The sequence below is a fragment of the Emydura macquarii genome, unplaced genomic scaffold (assembly GCF_026122565.2).
Source record: "Emydura macquarii macquarii isolate MOO-44397 ecotype Brisbane River unplaced genomic scaffold, CSIRO-AGI_Emac_v2 contig_2205, whole genome shotgun sequence".
Taxonomy (NCBI): Eukaryota; Metazoa; Chordata; order Testudines; family Chelidae; genus Emydura; species Emydura macquarii.
Genome location: NW_027132342.1, coordinates 16,722,317 through 16,735,626, shown reverse-complemented (window position 1 = coordinate 16,735,626; position 13,310 = coordinate 16,722,317). Strand labels below are relative to the sequence as shown.

The 13,310-nt window shown below is 46.7% G+C and overlaps 1 protein-coding gene across 2 annotated transcripts; it reads left to right on the top strand.

The window, feature by feature from the left end:
* Nucleotides 1-3,605: 3,605 nt before the first annotated feature.
* Nucleotides 3,606-10,550, top strand: DNAL4 (dynein axonemal light chain 4). 2 transcript variants are annotated; one of them, XM_067559032.1, is made up of 5 exons: nt 3,606-3,742; nt 5,703-5,790; nt 5,985-6,209; nt 7,836-7,919; nt 9,281-10,550. In XM_067559032.1, exons 3-5 carry the CDS (start codon nt 6,138-6,140, stop codon nt 9,443-9,445), a joined length of 321 nt encoding a protein of 106 aa, XP_067415133.1. In that variant the 5' UTR covers nt 3,606-3,742; nt 5,703-5,790; nt 5,985-6,137; the 3' UTR covers nt 9,446-10,550. The 2 variants fall into 2 exon arrangements, with proteins under 2 accessions (XP_067415133.1, XP_067415135.1); XM_067559034.1 differs by lacking the exon at nt 5,703-5,790 and having other exon boundaries at nt 3,698-3,742.
* The last annotated feature ends 2,760 nt before the right edge of the window (nt 10,551-13,310 follow it).

Here is a 13,310-nt window from a genome sequence, read left to right as displayed (position 1 = left end):
TAGTTTTCCATCATAAAATACTGATTCCATATAATCAAAACGTTTCATACGTACATATTGATTTTGTCCAAATTTTCAATAGGAAATCATTTAAACAGATTTTTATTATTATATTATATTATTATGTTATATTATATTATATTATATTATATTCAAAATGAAATGTTTCCCAACCTTATTGAAATTAAACATTTTCATAGGGTGGAAACAAAATATTTTCAGAATATTTCATTTTGCAAAAAATGCTGAGTTTTCAACTATTCATCCCAATTCAGGACAAAATGAAATTTCAAAATCTTGGAATTTCCCACAAGACAGAAATGCTGTTTTTTGACCAGATCTGCTGGATAGAGAGAGATGCAGCATTACAGCGACATAGAGGATTTCATAGACAGTTACGGGTATAGGAAACCCTCAAAGCAAGCAGACACTAAATGTAAAAAGGCCCCTGCTTGGGTGTGGTTAGTGTTATGCCAGCTCCTTGCTGAAACATAACACCTCTCTCTTACCCTTCCTTACCCTCCAGGTTCACACAGGCATCTTTCTCCTTCCCTTCTGAAAGACATCAACATGAAAGATTTAGGCTTCTCCCACATAAATTTATAATGAGAAACTCAAAAGCTTGAGATTTTCCAGACCCTTCCCATCTTCTCTTTCTCTTATTTAAAAGGGGTGGAGGCCTAATATCAAAAAAAATTTTTAAACTACAAAAATATTATATCCCAAATTTAAGTGGGTTCAGATAATGGTGGGGCTCAAGATCTGTTGTCTTTGCAGTCTGTCTGATCAGAATGCACAGCTGAAGGTCTTTAGGTTTTGATAGCTGGTCAGAAAAGTCTCCTAGAAGCCTATTTCTCAAGCCAAAAGCTTGAGGTTAGGTAGAAATGGCCCCTCCCCTACAGATCTGGTGTCCGGGGGCATCCCTCCCACACAACCGTCCTTAATCACGCTAAGGAAGTGGCATAGATGTGGGTGAAAGTGGGTTAAAGCTAAACAGGAACAAAGCTCTCTTGGGCCTACTCTACACTAGAGTTAGGTCGACGTAAGGCAGCAGTATATACACTAAAATGGAACTCCCACCAGTGTAAATTGCCCATTACACTGACTTAATAACGCCACCTCCATGAGAGGTGTAGCGTTAGGTCAATGTAGTTAGGTTGATGCAGTCAGTGTAGACACTGCATTGCTTACATCAACTGTTGCTGCCTTTCAGAAACAGTCCCATAATGCCCCACACTGGCAGTTAAATCAGTTCAAGCACTCCTGGTGAGGACGCACACTGCTGACACAAAAGCATAGTGTGGACGTGTAAAATCAGTTCAATTACCTTTGTGGCTGTATATCAACGTAATTTTTTAGTGTAGACTTGCCCTTATTCCAGAATAAGAGTGTCCACACACAGAGTCTTTAAATTGGTCTTTAAATTCATACCTTGCCTTAATCTCAATTAACCTTCAAGAGTAGACAAACCCTAAAATATTGGTTCTCAACCATTTTGAGCTCAGGACCCATTTGTAAACCTTGATAGCCTGTGGCAACCCAGGAATAGCTTTAGTGCAAAAAAAAATCTGGCTTACTAAATATTTCTTACCCACAATATATAATATACACATTCACACAATAAATACTAAATAATTACACCATGTATACCATAGCGGCAGCTCCTGTCCTGCAAGGCTGGCTGGGTTTGGCTCTCTACTCTGGGTGTTGTGACCCACAGGGTCGCAGTGCTGCTCTGGTTTGGCCTGGCTCCCCTAACGGGGGCTGCAGAGGCCAAATCTGTGAAAGTGGCATTTGTCATCTGGCACATGTGGTTGCACTGCCATTCACTCAAATTTGGCCTAGCCGATCCCTCCGTCATCACAGTGGAGGGGTGGCTGAGCCAAACCTGAGCAGCGCCATGACTCCATGCACAAGGTGCCAATGCCTGGAGCAGAGAGCCAGCCAAGCTCAGTCATCCCTGCAGGACTGAAAATGCAGGAGCCACTGCTGCGGGGTGAGTAGGGAGCAGACTCTGCAACACCATCGCCTCCAGGCCTCCCCATGCCTTCTTTCAGGTGGCCCTTATATTTGGAAACCACTCCCGCACCCCCATCTGTCACTCCTCCACCATCCCTCCTATATGTCCCTTCTCAAAACCCACTTCTTCAAGATGCATAAACAACAGTCTCATATATATCAGTTAAGAATACTAAGTAGCCTTCCAACTCACTCACTGGTCAGCAAAGAGGCTGAATGATTTATAGTTGCTAACATGCAAACAATTTTGTGAGGGGAAGTTCTTCTAAAAACTCAGGGTTGCTGGAGGCTTGCTCGCAAACTTTAGGCTATTTCTTCTTTAGGTGAGAAGAAAAGTAGACAAAAATAACCTGCAAATTCTTCAGAATGCTCGTAAAGTCCTCAAGTGGCCCCAGAACTAACCTGATCAATTTGAAAAATTGTCCCTTGAAAATATTATGCTCCCCATCTCCAAAGAGGTGGCATTGCAGCACTGCAGCTAATGCAATGATCTTGTCACAAAAAAGGACTAATGAACAGGGATGGGAACCACAAGGTAATGTCTTCACGATAAGACAAGGTGTCAGGGAGTGTCAATGGCATAGAAGTGTCATGACATCGCAGCATGGCCGGTCTGCACGGTGCCACAGCATGAAGGCATTGTGGAGTGAGTAGTGCTGTGGTATGGTGGTGATGACCTTGCAGTGTTGTGACAGTACGGCGGTGTTATGAATTACTAGCCTCAGTGCCATGGCGTGGATAGCAGTGTGGCATGATGGTCTCATACTGCCATTGTGTCACGGCAATGTTATGGTGTGCAGGTCTCACAGTGTCATGCAGTGGCTTCTCTAGCTATATGCAAGCTAGGCAGCTGCCTAGGGTAGTAGATTTCCGGGCAGCTGCCAAGGGTGGCAGATTTGGTCCAGCTGCCTCTCCATCATGACTAAGGTGCAGCCGGGTCAATTTGAGTGATATTGCAATGCTGCACTCCAGGTTGCGATTCCACAGTGACACAACCTGTTGACTAACAACCACAGTTGCCTAACACATCACATTTAGCCTGGCTGCCCCTTTGTCATAAGAAAGGGGCAGCTAGGGCAGTTTGAGTGGCATGGGGGTGGCGCACCAGTGTTGCCTAGGGCTGTAGATTTTGTTGAGCGGTCTCTGGTGCCATAGTGTCATGGTAGGGGTGTTACTATGGTGTGGAAGTTCACGGTGCAGCAGTCTCACAGCACCAGGGTGCGGGTGGTGCTGTGGCACACCACTGGCATGGCATGGTGGCCTTACTGCCATGCTCTTGGGGATAGCGTTATGATGTGAGGGTGGTACTATGTCAGGGTGCTGTGCCAGAGTGTGGGAGCTATATCCTATGATGCTGAGGGGCCAGTGTCGGGATAGGCTCTGAGCACATCTCCATCAAAAACCTGAACCACTGACACAAGGAGGGTCCTTCTCTCCCTAGTGTGTGTGTGTGTGTGTGTGTGTGTGTGTGTGTACACACACCCACACACCAGATCAGGCAGGCGTTGGACACCTACCAACTCTGCCTCGAGGAAGCTGAAGGACCCTTTCATGTCATCGACAAACCTTGGAACCAATAATGATTTTCGAGCCTTTCCAAACTAACCAATAGGAAAAGGGAGGCGGGACTTCCGGCGCTGGTTGCTAAGACAAGCACGTTTCTCTCCTTAACAACCGAGCGAAGCTGATATTTTGGCCTCGGGTCAGGGCCCAGGAGGTGCAGGTGAGAGCGGGTCCCTCCCCCACCTCCTCCCTTCCCGGATCCGGATCGCCCAGCCAGACTCCTGTCCACCCTCCCAGCCAGGCTGTCCCAGACAGGCCCCCGCCCCCCAGCAGGAGACCCCACCCAGCCGGGGCTCTCGTCAGGAAGGCTCCCACGGCGGCCAAGGTCCAGCCCCTGGCCAGGAGCGTCCTCCTTCCCCCAAGTCCCTTACAGGCTCTGGTTACAGCCCCTCCCGCGGCCTGTGTGAGCTGCAGGGCCCCTCCATGGCCCCAGACACCCCAGTGGGGTTTCCGCTGTGCTCTGTGTGGCGGGGAGGAGTCTGGTACCCCAGCCCTTGCCCATCACCCAGTGAGGCTCCCTGTATAAGACACGAAGGCCCAAAACATTTTTGGGGAGTTGATTATTTTCCCCTCCATCCATGCCATATTTTCTCTCTATCCCCTCCCCCCCCTTTCCCACGAGGTGGGTCTGGTACCTGCAGTGGGGGCGTGTGAAGGAGGTGAGGTGCTCAGAAGTAGATCTGATGCCACAAAACAGGAACGTGTCTTGAAGGAAGCGTCCACGTCCATGGTGTTGCTATAAACCAGCTTTATTTGAAATGAAAAGACTTTTATGGGTGAAATGGCTTGGCAGCATTTCTCCGCAACCTGTTTGTGTGTTTAAACTGTGCACTGTATATGAAGGATTGTGGTGTGTCATGAGGCCTGGGTTTGTAGTGGGGGAGATAAACCTGAAACACCACAACAACTCGAAGGAATTGCACCATCCAGTTTACTATCCTGTATTCCACTCTCTGACTAGTGCTGACTGCCCTACTCAGTTCTTCAGAGGAATGTGTAAAACTCCCATAATCCATCTGGGAGAACCAGTAGCCCCAGTACTTGTTACTTTAGCTCAGTGGTTCCCAACCTTTTTGACTCAAGGGCCAGAGATATCATTTTTACAACCCTGAAGGGCCACTAGTCTCTGCCAGTGTCTCCTCCTTCCTCCCCCCCTGCAGCCAGACGGATGGAGTTGGAGGCTGCCGCCTCACTGATCTCCTGTCCACCTTGTTGCAACAGGGAAACCGCACATGTCCTGTAGTCCGGTGCACTCCACTTGGATCCCTAGGCAGTAGCTGCCTTCTGCAGGGGGCTGGGAGATCAGTGCTCCCCTCCCTCTGGCTCCAGTAGGGATCCCAGCACCTAGGGAGCCAGGCAGAGCACTTTGCTCTCTGCTGGAGCTGGGAGGGGGTAGCGCTGATCTCCTGTCCTCTTGGCCACAGCAGGGAAACCGTATGTGTCCTATAGCCCTCTGTGCTCCACCTGGATCCTTAGGCAGTGATTCCCTTCTTCAGCCAATGGGAGGAGAGTGGTGGCCCACTTTGAAAGACCCTGTGGGCCACTTTTGGCCCACAGGCCACAAGTTGGGAACCACTGCTTTAGCTAGTGTGTCTGCAGGCTGGCCTTACTATGACTTCAAAGAGATGCTGTGTGTGTCCTTGCTGAGTGATGGATCATTAGCGTGTCAGCACCTCTCTGCAAAATATGTTTATGATGCTCCTGCTTTCTCTGAGGGAGTAGGGGAGTATCTTATGTCAGATAAAAGAACCAGAGAAGAGACCAAGGTGAAATGTTCTGAATTTGCCCATCAGAGAGTGCTGTGGGACTGCCTCACCTATTGAGTGACTGGACAGGCCCAGAGAAGTGGTGCAGTAGAGTCTGGTGTGTCACTCCCCTGATTGGCAAACCCTGGAGTTGAAAAAAGAAGTGGAAAAGCAAACCAAAACAACCCATTAACTATTTCCATCCTGAAATGCACACAAAACCTGGTCCTTTTGCATGCACACTTTGGCACCATTGCAGACAATATTGTGTCCTGAAAAGGGTAACAGCCTAAGGCAGAGGATGGTTGATGCCATGCTCTCTGTTTGACTGTTGGAAAGCACTGATATAACTGTTGTGTCCTGTCCCCTCACTAGCAACTAAGCTTCCATCAAGTCAAAGCCCTATGTCTGTGGAGTTGTGCCCCTGGGAGGTGCAGCACATTCGAAGTCTTGACTGTGGAAGGTAAAAACTTTTTCTATACTCTTTGCCTCTGTAATATCCTGTAACAGAGTTCTCTGGGTTAATTATACACCGTGGAAAAGATATTAAAAAGCAATAAGCAATGGAGGCAGTGACAGGATTCATATCTTGCTCCTCATAGGGATGAAACTGGTCCTTTTTTAAATTAAACTTTCTTTTTCCCTCCCTCTTTTAAGCGGTGTCCTTTGGACAGAGAACCTCCTGCTTCTGCTGAAACTGTGTTCTGCCTGATTTTTGGGAGTTCCATCCCTCTCGCCATCTGCACTGCAGAATCTGACTGGTCCTATGTAGGCTCTTCTGCCCCCTCCCAGCGTCACAGTGGAAGGATCATGGCAGACACCGGGGAGGGGAAAAAGGAGGAGGCAGATTATAAAAGACTTCACAGTTTCCCGCTGATCAGGGTAAGAACAAGGGTGTACTTTAGGATCATGAGAATGTCAAGGTACAGGGGTGGGAGATTAATGTGTTCTATTCCTATTTACCCTCCAAACTAGCATGTCCTTAACTCCTGAGTAGCTACAAGAATATGATGGTATCATACCAGTTCTATCTGAGAATTGCACCCTCCTACCATTTCCTCATGTTCCACTCTACTGTGAGGCAACTTAGAAGCAGCCTGCTCCAAAGTTTGTTGCCATTCAGTCAGCAAAAGTGAACTAGGGCAACAATAAGCAATCCCTTTCCAATCTCATTCCTTCAGCACTAAGCATGCTGTCTTCACAGCACTTTAGTCAAATGCAGGGTACTCTAGGCAGGTTGGTGTTTTTCAGAGGAATGGGAAGAGAGACATCTCTAGGCAATGAGATAACAGAACGGGGGAACTATGTGTAACTTAGATTTCCTTGTAGGTTTTATTGCAATAATATCTGAGTGCTGCCCATCTCCTCTTACCACAATGTGAGCATAAAATATTATAAGGTATGAGGAAAGGTTAAGATAAATAAATCTTAAATTCATCTTGGAATAAACAGGTGCCTTTCCCAGGGGAGTGTCAGGGCTACAATCAGTAGTGCTGTAAATAGTGGCATAAACTGTTCAGAAACTAGTTGTAATTATTAATGGAGCATAACTTTCACCTATTTGGCATTGAGAAGTTGTGCAGAAATGAGTGTAGCTGACATGTAGAGGCTGCACAGGAGAGGATGGAATGCAGAAGGAAAAATAAATTAGAAGAACAACAAACACAACAAACAAAGATAAACTTCTCTTTATCTTAACCGTCATCCCATTATTTATTTTTTCTCTTATACTTTCCTCTTCTCACTCCTTTATTCTACCCTCACTTATTCTGATCTCCCATTGACTTCACTGATGCAGCTGAGAGCAGACCTTGACTCATCATATGTGTCATTCTTCTTGGAAACCCACTGAATGCCAAATTGGTGCAAGTCTCATTGCTTTGTCACTTACACCCATTTTCTTCTCCAACTCTCCCCCCTGTTTACAACACTCCTGAATTTGGCCTTAAATATGTCTTACTTGACTATGTGACAATGAAGGACACCAAGGAGGAAAAGGAATTGTTTAAGGGGATCCCAGAGATACAGCTAGGAGTGAAAGGATGAAACTGAGCAAAGGGAAAGCCTCAGATGGCTATCACTGCACGGTATGTTAGACTGTGAAATACTTTCCTAAAGGAAAAGTTGGATACTTCATCACTTGTAACTTAAAACACTGAATCATTGAAATATAGGAAGGAAATTATTCTGCACTGGCTTGGAGGGAGGACGAACAAGCGGTGACTTAATAAGCCTCTTCCATTTTGAACATCTGTATTTCTCCAAAGGCAGAGCTATTTCTGATCTCAAGTCCTTGGCATTTGAACTCTCCTCTGGGTGATGCTCTTGCCTCCTCTGAGGCACTGATCAGAGGAACTAGTATGTGTGATTTCTTCTGTTTGTATCCAAGAATGTAGGGCACAGTTGTGGCATGGTGGAGAGAGCATGTGACACCTGCTTATCTGCTTTTCTGTCTTGTGCTCAGCTCTTTGTGTTGCTGAGCTCCCTCTTGTTCATTGTTTTTCCCAGCACACAGACATGCCAGAGGAGATGCGAGTGGAGGCCATGGAGCTGTGTGTCACCGCCTGTGAGAAATATGCCACCAACAATGAGGTAACAGTGCTAAGAAGGTTATTTTGTCTGAACCTGCTGGTTGCAGTCACTCTGTCTCCATCCTTGGGAATCTTCTGGAGCAAGAGTAAGGGAGGAGGCAGAAAGGATGTCAGACACTCTGGTACCGATTATCTGTTGCTTTGTTCCTGCATGGAGCACAGGCAGAAAAAGCATGGGTTGGAGGGAAGGTGACTGGAGCCTCAGACTAGGCTCCCAGCATTGATCAGTGAAACTTCAGACCTGCTTTAACTTAGTTACATTCTGCTTCCCATGGCCTCTTGTAAGTCATTGGAAGTAGAGACTAGCCAGATCACAGTGCTCTGTAGCCACACTTCTTCCTGATCCTGGCCTACCCTCTACACATGTCCTCCCTACTCCTAAAATGCCTTTTATGTGCCGGGGGGAGGGCAGGGGGCGGGCGGGCAGGCGGGCTGAAAGGAGGTGGCATAGAGCTGTTGAGGCAGCTGTAGGCCAGCTTGGAAGGCTCCCTTGTGCTCAGGTTGTTCTCCAGAGGCCATCTCCCTTAAGGATGGAGTTTGGTGTCTTCCATCAGATAGTGGATGAAAGTCAACTGTATGACTTCAGACCTTCTGAGAGCCTGTTATACCTCTCTCCTTCTTCCCCCCTAGCTTTTTGTATTCAGAGTGAAGTGGGAGAGAGGTCTCTGACATAGGGGTGCTCCACAAGTAGACGGGTTATGGCTCCCTCCTGAATTAGCATACTTGGTCTAGTACATTCCTTTATCCCTGGCCCTCAGATGATTTCTGGCTGAGCAACAGGGGACAGTCTGCTTGTTACAGCGAATGTTCAATGCTAGGAATTAGCAAGAGCTAGGAAGTGGGGGAGTTTTTCATACCTTCCATTTGCCCCCAACCTGGGGAAAGTGCCTTGTGGCACTCTCCCCCATCTCCCCACTTCTCCCATCCCTTCTCTTGCAGATACATGGAGTGGGGGGAGGAGGCATTCACAGCTTGGCCTGGTCCCAAAAGTTGTGTCTTGCTGATTTGCTGTGAGGAAAAAGGGATTCTCTCAAAAACAATAAAGAATAGTGATCTGATTCTCCTCTCACACCCATCTTACTCCTGTGTAGCTTAAGTGGACCTGATTAAAACCAGTGTAAATGAGGGAAGAATCAGGCCCTAGATACAAATCTCTGATATCTCCTACTGGGTTTGAGTCTGGATGCTCCTCCGTGTAGCTGTGCTGTACTGTAACCTTGCCCTAGCTCTCACCCTCTTCCTGAGAGTCATGTTAAAGGGAGGAGAAAAGTGGGGAATTTGTATGCACAAACACCCCCCCCCATCTCTTTGATCTGCTGCTCCCTCTGCATACTTCTGGACTCTTTCTCTTTATTCCTCCAGAGTGCCGCTAAGATGATCAAAGAGACAATGGACAAGAAGTTTGGCTCCTCCTGGCATGTAGTGATTGGTGAGGGCTTTGGCTTTGAGATCACTCATGAGGTGAAGAACCTGCTGTACATGTTCTTTGGCGGCAGCCTGGCTGTTTGTGTCTGGAAATGCTCCTGACACCTCTCCTCATGTCCCAGGTTCACCATATACAAGGGATTTCTTCATTCCTTTCATGAGTATTTGTACAATCTTGAGGCTGGGCTTTATTTTTAATAGAAAAATTTGGGGATTTTTTTTCATGCTTACGTACTAGTTTCATGGGATATGCTTTGTGTGTGTGTGTAAATCTGCTGAACTATCTAATCCAAGTTCAAGGGGTATCTCACTTTGATCTTGTATGTGTGTGTGTGTGTCCCTTTGCTTAAACAATAAGGTTACGCAGGAAGGAATCTGCTGGGTAGATAATCCCGTGGGATGCTGTTTATGAAGCCATACATCAGAGCTAGGAGTGAGTGTGAAAGGCAAAAGAATGCTAATCCAGCCATGCCATCTTCTTCTCCCATCTTTCTACACTATTTTCTCTCTTCTCTGAAGTCCCTCCTACAGCACAGAAAAGTTCTGGTGACTAATGTCTGCCCGCCCTGACCATCAGTGTTGACAGAATTTCTCCCCTCTGATTAGATTTCTGTCCCCATCTAGGATGACCTTTTGGAACAGGTCATGTCAAGGATCTTCCCCCACTGTCCCAAACTGTTCTGGGGGCTATGTCTGCTTTCCTGCGCCTCTCTCCCATTCTCTGAGACAAGAATATGACAGCTGAGTTGCCTGGGTGTGAGAAGAAAGTGACAACTTAGAAATCCAAACCTAGTGGGTGGTTGCTATGCAAACTGACCCCTTCTCCTTCTTTTCACACCCACTAAGCAGTGGTACATCTCTAACACCTGTGCAATTTCTAGCACATAGGGGAGTGGGTGAAAACTCGATACAGCATTTGAATGCTTTCTTAAGGGAGGCAAAAACTCTCTGCACAGCATGAGTGCCAGTATTGTGCACTCTCAATATCTTGTTCAGAGGCTGATAGTAGGAGGGGGCTCCATGTGAGCTGCCAGTTTGTCAGTCATAATAGATTTAATATACATTTGTACTTCCATTCCACTAGTCTATCTTTTAAAAGCTGTGGGGAGGGTGTTGAGAGAGAATGAACCTACTTGTATTTTACATATATGGCTTATTTATATGAATATGGGGATTTTTTTAACAATAAAAAGTTTATTAAAATGGTGGTTTTTGTGTTTGGGGTTTTCTCTTTAGAATCCATCATGGTGGGGGCACAAAGGGAAGGTGGCCAACTGTGGCTTAGTTCAGACATCATGCTGGGGACATGTCTTCACTCAATCTGCTGTTGGCTGGATGACTTGTCGCGGTGGGAGGAAGGATTCTGTCCTCTTTTATTTTGGTTTTGTTCTGGTGGAAGGATTCAATGCTGAGGAAAGGTTGCCAGATTAATAATGCTAGAGACCAAAGTCTTCTGTTTATCCCTAGAGCTGGTTTAATGTGAGCAAGCTACTCACACTCCCCACGCTCTGCCAATCTGCCTCAGTCCTGATTTAAAGGGGCAACCTCTAAAAAGGATTTGAGTCTCTGTGTGTCATTTAATCAATGGCATTTGCAGAGGAGAGCCCAACAAGTGCTAAAGTCTATGCCACTTCTTATCTAGCCACAAGGTCTCTAGCTTGTCCACATTTCAGTCCGTAAGGACCCACTTCTACAGTACTGCCTACAGTGGAACTAGTTGACTTGCATTAAAAAAATACGAATCCCCATTTGTTAGTCCTGTCGCATAATCTCTGTTTGGCTTTAGGGTGTAAGCTCTAACGGTGGAGACCATCCTTTCTTGAACATCTGAAAAATGCTTGGTGTACCATGGGCTCTACTGTAAACAAATAATCTAATAATACAGCACCACCAGAATTTATTTCTTAAATGAGACTATCTGTGCCACTTGCAGTAGGAGCAAAGGCCCTGTGTCCTTTCATGTAGGTCTTATCCATCAGAAGGGAAATTAATTTTATCCTCATGCCAACTTGGAACTAGTGACTTAGAGCGGAAAATCCCCATGTCCCATGAGCCATCTTTTCTTTTACATCCCCTTTCTTTTACCTCCTAGGAACTAGCACGCTGCATTGCACCAAGGAGCCAGCTACTCCTTTTGAAAAACAAACTTACCACTACTGAAAAGGGCTCCAGGGTGATCTGGACAATCAGCCAATGAAAATCTTAGTCCTCTTGTTCTAAGTCTTCCATCCTCCTCAGTGCTACATTTACATTCCTTAGGGCCCAGAGGGTAAGTAAGGCAAGTGACTCTAGAAGGCCCTGCCTCTTATGGAGGTGCAATCTGTTTCTGAAACATATTCTAGTTTCTTTATTCGTGCTAACAAATAGTTAATAGCTGTGCACATGAGCACGCACGCATCCTGACCATGGGTGCCCATGCTAGGGTCAGGCTGACCTGCAGAGATCAGACTGAGAGGGAGGGGGTTACCTTAACAAACAATCTCTTGGCCCCACAGTCCATCTGTTATCTGGCCAGCGGTCATGTGGCTGCAGACATGTCTCTGTGACCTGCACAAAACAAGCACAATCTGCTGAAGTTGGCTGGTATCCAGTCCCCAGCAATTAGACCCCATGGCTGGAAGATAAAACTCAGTTTCCTAAAGCAAGTGCAACTGGGACATCTGGGAGGTTCTCATGTTCTCCTGTGCCTTTTCCTCTAAGCACTTCCCTCTGCAGCCAGCAATATTGGGCCTTTCTGGGGCTTACCCCCTTCTGGAATGGGAGTAGCCTCACTCATTTTCACTATTGGCTGGAACACGTGCCTTATAAATTTGTTTCATGAGTGCATGAGCAATGGAGTTCCAAGTAGAAGCCTGTTGGGCTGACAGCAAGTGTGTTTCCCCTGTGTTGGGGGTGGGGAAAGAAGAGGTTTGTCCTAGTGTGACATTTTTTGCACCCAATCCGTGTGCTATTACCATCATCCTACCAAAGAACAGTGCTTGAGTCACAGGTGGGGAGGGAGGTGGAAAACTGCAGGATGGCATGAGTCAGCACCAAGCAGCATGATGCTTCCTATCTGTCAGTTGGGAAGGGCCACAATGCTCCAATATCCTGTTATAAGCACAGCATCATTTGTGACTTACTTTGCTGCTGAGGGGAGCAAGGGAACATAATGTTCTACTATTGGATTGCATGGTGGGGAATACTGAGTGCATGAAAGCACTGGAAAGGTCGCAGAGGAAGTGACCATCATGGACTCCATGCTCCAAGGATGAATCAACTCTAGGAGGCAGGGGATGGAAAGGCAGGTGAGGGGTGGGAGGCAGGAATCTGATCACTTTTCTGCATGGATGTCATGGCAACAAGGTGCACTGACACATAGCCGCATGAGAAGCATTGGCTTTGAAGCTCTCCATCTCTCGTTTCGCTGCAGGCTCAGACCTGACTCCATGAAAAATCTTTTGGTTAATATTTAATGCTGGCATTTAAGTGATGCAGAGCCTGATGGTTGCAAGCACCCTGCCCAGCCTGTTTTCTACTTCCCACTGTGACACTAAATCATTGCTGCCACAATGGACAAGAATTTTGAACACCCCTAACGTAAGGCTGAGATCTCTTAATGGATAGGCTCCAACACATACAGTGATGATGATGAGCCCGCAAGCTAGGTGTGGGATCCCCACGCACAGACCTGGCTCTGTGACCTCAGGAGGTGTAAAGTCCTCACACACAGACTGATCTCAGACCTGGCTCTGTGACATAGGAGATGATAAACAATCCCACAGCTCAATTGTGGAGGTTCCCCACTCACAGAGCAGGGACCAACTCATTTGACATAAGACATTGAATAGCTACCAGGTGGTAAAAACTTTTGGAAAGCAGTAACCTAAAGGTTCCATATTCCATCCACAATCTCTTTGAGCCATTTTGTTGCCCCAGGCCAAGGCCAGCTTCCAGTGATCTCCTTGTGAAAGGCTCTGTAGCCCTT

Bases quoted from the DNA above. Each gene is read 5' to 3' on its own strand.
- DNAL4 (XM_067559032.1), top strand. From the start codon at position 6,138: ATGGCAGACACCGGGGAGGGGAAAAAGGAGGAGGCAGATTATAAAAGA. The intron at 6,210-7,835 runs GTAAGAACAAGG...TGTTTTTCCCAG, and splicing joins ACAGTTTCCCGCTGATCAGG to CACACAGACATGCCAGAGGA. The intron at 7,920-9,280 runs GTAACAGTGCTA...TTATTCCTCCAG, and splicing joins AATATGCCACCAACAATGAG to AGTGCCGCTAAGATGATCAA.